We start from the raw sequence: 7,648 nt of genomic DNA, 5'->3' as shown, positions 1-7,648 counted from the left end.
CACACACACACACACACACACACACACACACACACACACTCTGACTCTTGCAGACCAAATATAACTTTTGCTTTTGCTGTTTTACTCGTCTTCAACTGTGAAAAAAGAAAAAGAGCACCCTTTATACAGCGAGCCTCGTCTACTGCTGCCAGGTTCCTGCGTACGTTGGAGCATCCAGCGTGTAAATGAAAAGCTGCTGCTGTGGCTCTGTTTTCATTGAATAATGGCTACACAGCAACATTTGGGACAGGGCAAGTGAGCTGGACGGGCTAACTCGCCACTGAAATGGCAGGGGGAATCATCGCTGTCTGGTGGCACTTGCGATTGGTGCTTTAAATCCACAAGCGTTGGTGCACAAAGGCTGTGGTTGTTTCCACAGACTGCTCTCCCCTCGTGGAGTTTATTCTGGGCCACAATATTCAAACACATGGGACTGTTTTTTAATATTTGTGTAGGAGGCACTGTAAGAATGTGGTTACATGTGAAGATGTTATGAGGAGGAGGATTACCGCTCATTGCCTTTTATTCTTCTTGCAGAGATGAAGATCGAGCCATTCTGGTTGAGCTGAAGACAAAAGGCGCTTCACGTGAGACGTTCTCTGCCTTGTCGGAAAAACTCAATAAACCATCAGGGCAGGTAAATTTATCTCTAGTTTTTTTTTTGTTGCACTATAATATGCAACATACACAGGCTGCGATGAAGGAACATCCAATAACTGTTTCCTCCCTCTCCTCAGATTGCTCACAGATTTTACCAGCTCATGAAGCTTTTTAATAAGCAGGAGAAGATGGACACCTGATCCCTCGCACTGTTGTGCTTCGTTTCATGCAAATAGTTCTTGTATTAGAGCGTTTCCATACGCCTCCTGTAGCTCCGACACAGGTATGTTGGCTGCTGTTCGTGTGACGTAGCGAAGGAAGGTGTGAACGCAGGGGCGGCTGCGGACGATCGGGTTGGGTCACATGGATCCGCACATAGGCTGCTGTGTCCAGCAAGACCTGATGGTCTTCAACATGGACAGCAGTATCAGCCAAGCATTATTTTTCAAAGGAAGGTTGGAAATCCAGTGACTGACTGTGGAGAGAGTTTTGTTCTGGATGATGAGCTGCACCTGTTCATTCTGTCTGAAAAGAATTCAAAGGATGACGCACAACTGACACGATAAATATATAAAGGATTAAACATCCACTTACTATAAATACAGTCAACATCAGTGTTATTGTTCTTGATGCACTTTTGGTTTTTAGTAATCCACACTGCAACCACTACTTCACTAATCAGTTCTGCATATATGCTGATGTCTGGTTCTCACAGAAACATACGACTCCCGTCTCCTGACATATCGCAAAAATGTTCGTCTCAACTAGACCTCAAGTTAATGTTACATCTAGTTCTCAATGTCCGGTTTTCTCAAAATAGGAAAAACTGGGATAGTTATTGGTTTCAGTGCAAGTATACTCGATGTTTTCTAAATCAGATGACATTTTTATTCCCAAAAATTGGCGGACAAGCACTAGAGCCAACCTGAGACTTCACTGAGACCTTGACCTATAGGACTGAGAGTTTGGGCCATTTATCATTAGCCTCGGATATTTTGGATGTTATTTTAATGGTAGTATTGTAGGGGGAGGGGGGGGTTTGCGGGCGGTGCTTGAAGTGTTTAATGGTTAAAATGATTACATGTCCAAATACATGTAGAGGACGGTACATTTGTCTCTGTTAATACGAATTAAAACTTTTAAACAGCATTTTGTTTGACTCACCCTATTGCTCATAAACAGCATGGAATGCAATATTGTTAATATTGTACATAATTCTTTATTGAAAATAAAGTTTTATTTATTTATTCTGGTGTCTGCTTTTATTACTTAATTGGAAATTGTGCAAATTAATTTTGCTAACTTGGGGAAATAAAGCATCTACAGCAGCTGGTAGCAGTGGAAGACAATCCGCATTCACCATGACACAAATATTGATGAAGTGGGCCACAAAGTATGGAAATTGAGGCCATTGCCCTGGGGCGCCGTTTATAACCAGCAGACCAGACAGTGGCATAAAGCGGAGGACAGAAGCAAACACAGATGGTGCAAGAATTTATTGTGCCAAATTTTTGGATGAACTTCTCATACTTCACCATCTGACTAAATATACTACTCATTGTTATTCACACATAACCACAGATGAGTTATTGATTACATGTCAGGCAGGAAAATTTAAATTCTAAATATAAATTAAAGCTAGTAGTTTTTACCTAATTCTGATATCTGACCATTTTACTTCAGAAGAAGTAGATCCTCAAGTAAAAGTTTCAAATTTCTACTTAAAAGTATATAAGTATTAACACCATAATGTATTAATAATATCAAAAGTATTTGATATGTCCCCTGTCATTGAGATATTATCTGACATTATCAAATTGTTAAAAAAAAAACTTAACAACTTAAGAACATAATCTTACATTTCACTGTATAAATATTAAAAGTATAAAATTGTGATCACACTTTGACTGTCACAGACACTGAAGTTTGACACAATCAAATACAAACTGATACAAATACAAAACAAATGTGACATATGAGCTTTTCATTTAGGCCAAACTGCTTTCAAATGATTGAACTGTATGTTTATGAACGTTGTGATTATTATTTATTAGTAAGTTCAACTTCCTGCAGAGCTGCTGTTGGACTTATAGTTGCAGTTTACCTTCACTTACAGCTGCAGTTGATTGATTTTTGCTGCTGTTTGTGGACTTCATGCTGGTTCACTCTGTGTCTAAATGTGTCTTTTAATTAAACAGCATGTTATGTAATCTGATTCCATCCTGAATCTAAGGGAAGGGCTGGCGTGGGGCAAATACAAGGAAATTAACAAACGCCGTTCAGGCCCACCGCCAGAACAGTAATGGCCGTCCAGCATATGTCTTGTGCTTCAGGGCTGGTTGCGGGTTGTTGGACTCCGAAATCCAGAGGCGGTTTGGCCAAAACTGAATACGTTACATATACTGTACGTACATGTATACATACATGTGTAGGGCAGTGGCCTAAATAAACCACTGAGTGTCACACTTGGGATGTTTATTTCCAGGTGAATCCCGGTTTTGATGTTGTTTGGCCGCTGTGGGACACCGTAGTTTTAAATTGCGTTCCGCGCTGGACGCCATCTTGGTTTAATGTTTTCTTTTCTCCCGGTTTAAGGGAAGCGATGTTAACTGCAGCGTACATCATATTAAAACAGCTTAGTTTAAATCACACTTCCAGTCCGCCTGTTAAACGTTTATGTAAACAACACGCTAGTTAACAGTTTGCCATGGGTCTGAGTCGTGAGCGTTTGTATTTCCTCTCTTAAGGTTGTTTGTAATATTAGCTAGCCGGTTAGCTTTCTGTTCGTCACTGCAGCACTCGATCAGTGGAAACAGTGTGGGATATCTGATCTGGTTGGCTACGGATAGGCACGCTATTCACCTGCTAGTTACTTTAGCTCAGCCGTTAGTGATGGCTTCTCTCTGTCTCTTGCTCGGTGTTTTTGAAACTTATTTCGAAAACTCATGTCGGGACTGCATTTCCTCTTTTATCCCCGTGCGCAGTGTAGCCGGGTGTTTTTACAGCAGGTCTGTGCTGGACAGGTGGGCAAGCTAGCCGCGCCCCCCCCACCCCCGAATTAGCATTAGCATTAATATTAGCAGCTAGCTTACTGGCATTGTTCACTTATGAATGAATTAAACGATTTCATTGTAAGATTGCAAAATGACATCTATAAATAGTGACTGTTTACTTTCTAAATGCACTGTATGTCTAACTGATCTGTCAAACAGACATCTCTTAGTATTCTTTCCCAACAGGTGATTCCCACCAGGGAGTTTTCCCAAGGATGAGCTGTAATTCAGGCAAGTTTATCAGAGTTTATGTTCTTACAGCTGCTATCATACCACTGCTGTGTGTGTAATAAATTCACACATAAATATTAACATTTAAAACCTTTCTCTTCTTTTTAGTTTTTTTTACATCAAACACATGGAATTATCTACAACACACTCTCATAGATCGACATGCTAACTACGCCTGGACAATTCAAAATGATGATCTTCATTGCAAATGAGGGAAACCACAAGGTTGAAAAGCAAACCAACCACAAAAACAACCCAAACCCAGAACAGGGTATAAGGTCAGTGGTGTCCACATATCTTTGTTCATATCATATACATTAAAAACAATAAAGGAAAAAATAGAAACATTGTCCATGGCTGTGTATTGACATTTCAGTTTGTGCTATTTCCAGTGTTGTGTCCTGTTAAAAGTTGCAGGGTGAAACTAACCTCAGGGCATTATAGGGTCATGTGGTGGATCAATCACTTCAAACTGGAGCCCTACTTTGCCACAGCAGTGAAATAGTGTCAGCTACACTGCACAGTGGGGTCTCGTCTGTCTTCAGGGGATGACAGTTGAGCCCCATTGTCCCGCTAATAAATCTGCTCTTTTTATAATGGCTTCACACTAAAGCACATGAGACAAGGACCCTGACAAACGTAAGTAAAACATCTTTATTGCATTTTAACTTTGAACATTTGATAAAAGATGTACAAATTTCTCAGTTTTTTTTTTTTTTTTTTTTTTTTTTTTTTATTTATTCACCCGCAGATAATTATCCTAATAATGTGACAGAAGATGGGGGATTGGAACTTATTAGGGAGTATCTTAGAAGAGGTCCACATCCATTCCACCATTGTGGGGAAGATCTGGCTCACCATCCTCTTCATTTTCCGGATGCTTGTGCTCGGTGTCGCGGCCGAGGACGTCTGGGATGACGAGCAGAGCGAGTTTGTTTGCAACACGGAGCAACCAGGCTGCAAGAACGTCTGCTACGACCAGGCGTTCCCCATCTCCCTCATCCGCTACTGGGTCCTTCAGATCATCTTCGTGTCCTCTCCGTCTCTGGTCTACATGGGTCATGCCTTATACCGTCTGAGGACCCTTGAGAAAGAGAGGCACAAGAAAAAAGCCTGTCTGAAAGCCGAGCTGGAGGGGACAGACCCCATCCAGGAGGACCATAGAAGAATTGAGCGAGAGCTCAGGAAACTAGATGAACAGAAGAAGGTAAGGAAGGCTCCCCTCAGAGGCTCCTTGCTGCGTACATATGTTTTCCATATCTTGACTAGATCTGTGGTGGAGGTGGGTTTCATTATAGGTCAGTGTGCTCTGTACGGCATCAGGCTTTCTCCTCTCTACAAATGTGAGAGGTTACCTTGCCCCAACAGTATTGATTGTTTTGTGTCACGACCAACAGAGAAGAACATCTTCATGGTATTCATGCTGGTGATCGCTGGAGTTTCTTTATTTCTCAACCTCCTGGAGATTTTCCACCTGGGGGTGAAGAAGATCAAACAAAGCTTGTACGGATACAAATATGGAGACGATGACAGTGTGTACAGGTCAAAGAAAAACTCCATGGTGCAGCAGGTTTGCGTGCTCACCAACTCCTCACCACAGAGGTTGATGCAGCTCACACATATGACCTGCTCTATTGTGCCTGATAATCAAGGGGAAACTCCGCCTTTGAATTTGCCCCCGATGGCCCCTCAGAATCAGGAGCAGTCCAATAGTTCCAATCAGCAGCCTGCACAGAGCCACGCTGACATCCAGGGTCTGCAGCAGCTGGGGGCTGTGGACCGACGCTACACTCTGGAGAGCAGGAAACCCTCATGCAGCAGCGATGAGTCAAACGGACCGCACGGCTCAGGCCAGCCGCAGTACGCGGGACCTCGACCCACGCTGATGGCCGGCCACATGGAGATCCCAGCAGCCCTGAAGAACCCGCAGAGGAAGCAAAGCAGAGTCAGTATTTGTAAGGAGCTCAGTGACATGAGTGATTCTCCCGAGAGCGACCACTACCCCACAGCCAGAAAGTGCAGTTTTATGTCCAGAGGAATGTCAGAGGGAATGCTGGCCACTCCATTTGACAGTGCCGACTCTCAGAGTGGGACAGACAACGAGGCCCAGCACCTCAACCAGGGAGAGAGTCCAGTGATGACCCCGCCGCCTCCAGCCGGTGGGAGGAGGATGTCCATGGTAAGAACATGTTTTTATCTTGCACCCCATCCTAAAGCAACAAATGTCACTGCATGGCTGTCTGATGAGTTTAGGTGAATATCTCAGTGAAGATGTGGAGTCAATTTAAATGTAATTTTACTAAACAAAAACAGTTTTCAGTGTGGAAGATTTAAAATGCCAAAAAGCAAATTAAAACAAAAAGTCAACACAAGTACACATTTTTATATGTATGGCTGCCATCGGCGTGTCTCAGTGACAGTAAGCTCTGACCCCAGGCTGATTGGACAGTTGACTGCTCTCCATTTTGGACAACACATCTCAATCTCCAAAAGAGAAAAAGCTCCCTTATATCTCCTTCTGAAAACTAGTAACAGCACTTTGTATTTACTATTAAAGGTCCCATTAAAAAAAAAAAGGGAGATGTCCATGTGTTCATGTTTTTTGGTTCTTAAAACCACAAATATATCTTCTTATGAACACTTTTGATAAAACATAAATGTGCATCTCTTCACTTTCTTTTCTGTATTATGATTTTAATGTTGCATGTATTAAATTGAATGCAAAAAGCTGAATAATTATGTTTTTCATGTAATTATGACACAGTAAATGCATACTTAAAAAGAATTACATATAACAATGTGTATTGTACTGATTTGTTTCCATTTAGTCATTTTAAATCTTTTATATACCTTGGTGTTTGCTTCTTACATTGGTGCATCAAGGTGACAAGTTTAAACCACAGGAGGTCCGATGCTGCTGGTGAGAGGAACGTGTTTGTGTCTGTGACTTGAATAATAACCACCTTTCTTTCTTTCAGAGTATGATTCTGGAGCTGTCTTCAATCATGAAAAAGTAAACTGAAGATGACTGTTTTGGGACCAAGCCAGAGACATAAGTTATAATGGGACTGAAGGATCCTGATCGCAAAGCAAATCTAATCCTGTCTCTCAACTGCAACTTTATGCTTTCACAGTTTATACAGTATGTATTGTGCATGAACAAAAGCTTCAGTTAAATATGTCAACACGTCATTCCACAGACAAAAGATGCTTAATAATTTGCTTCAGGTTCTGTACCAATGATATCTCCAGCATCTTTTATACTGACAGTTTGAAATTTTTACTTGCGCTTTAGGGTTGAATTATGTTTTTTTTTTTGTTTTTTTTTTTGACACCACAAATCAAATATGATTCAAAATTACATTTGGCTCAAAGCACATGTGACTGCTCATAAAATGAGTGAAATATATTTGACAGAAGATTGTAATTAAAGATTGTGGAATTGGCAACCACAAAAACCAGTGTATATGGTTTATCATACAGAAAGAGCTGTAGAAAAAAGGATCTTCAAATTCAAAGTTTCGTTTTGACAGAGTAGCCTAATATTGTTTATGAATATATCTGACCAACTTAAGATGTTGTTGCAAATATTTCTGTTGTCCTGTTGTTGTTGTTTTTTTTTTTTCTATTAAACCCTTTTTCCTCTTCAGCAGGACTGAACTGTCTTGTCTAACCAGTGTGTTGTTTATAGTCACTTCAATGAAGCATGAACATGGCGATCTCAGCCACCTCTGTACCTCTGTGCAAAACTTTGTCCACAGCAA

General features: G+C 41.2%; 2 protein-coding genes across 5 annotated transcripts in view; both read left to right on the top strand.

The window, feature by feature from the left end:
* casp8ap2 (caspase 8 associated protein 2) overlaps positions 1 to 1,847 on the top strand; it is a 10,889-nt gene extending 9,042 nt beyond the window's left edge. The window contains exons 9-10 of the mRNA XM_023415183.2: positions 538 to 637; positions 738 to 1,847. Of these exons, the coding sequence (XP_023270951.1) occupies positions 538 to 637; positions 738 to 800 (163 nt within the window). The 3' untranslated portion in view covers positions 801 to 1,847. The remainder of the gene's footprint in view (positions 1 to 537; positions 638 to 737) is intronic.
* A 2,150-nt stretch (positions 1,848 to 3,997) lies between these two features.
* Positions 3,998 to 7,544, top strand: gja10b (gap junction protein alpha 10 b). 4 transcript variants are annotated; one of them, XM_087176217.1, is made up of 4 exons: positions 3,998 to 4,162; positions 4,329 to 4,523; positions 4,636 to 6,063; positions 6,863 to 7,544. In XM_087176217.1, exons 3-4 carry the CDS (start codon positions 4,663 to 4,665, stop codon positions 6,899 to 6,901), a joined length of 1,440 nt encoding a protein of 479 aa, XP_087032343.1. In that variant the 5' UTR covers positions 3,998 to 4,162; positions 4,329 to 4,523; positions 4,636 to 4,662; the 3' UTR covers positions 6,902 to 7,544. The 4 variants fall into 4 exon arrangements, with proteins under 4 accessions (XP_087032343.1, XP_023270726.1, XP_023270725.1 ...); XM_023414958.1 differs by having other exon boundaries at positions 4,296 to 4,523; XM_023414957.1 differs by having other exon boundaries at positions 4,277 to 4,523.
* The last annotated feature ends 104 nt before the right edge of the window (positions 7,545 to 7,648 follow it).

Source organism: Seriola lalandi, unplaced genomic scaffold (genome assembly GCF_002814215.2).
Source record: "Seriola lalandi dorsalis isolate HSWRI2012SDOR001 ecotype SW California unplaced genomic scaffold, Sedor1 jcf7180002054544, whole genome shotgun sequence".
In the NCBI taxonomy this organism is placed as follows: Eukaryota; Metazoa; Chordata; class Actinopteri; order Carangiformes; family Carangidae; genus Seriola; species Seriola lalandi.
The sequence above is the reverse complement of the archived record's forward strand: the minus strand, read 5'-3'. Positions and strand labels throughout refer to the sequence as shown.

Excerpts from the sequence above, each read along its gene's own strand:
- gja10b (XM_087176217.1), top strand. The coding sequence starts at position 4,663 with ATGGGGGATTGGAACTTATTAGGGAGTATCTTAGAAGAGGTCCACATC. Across the intron at positions 6,064-6,862 it reads GTGGGAGGAGGATGTCCATG|AGTATGATTCTGGAGCTGTC; the intron begins GTAAGAACATGT and ends TCTTTCTTTCAG.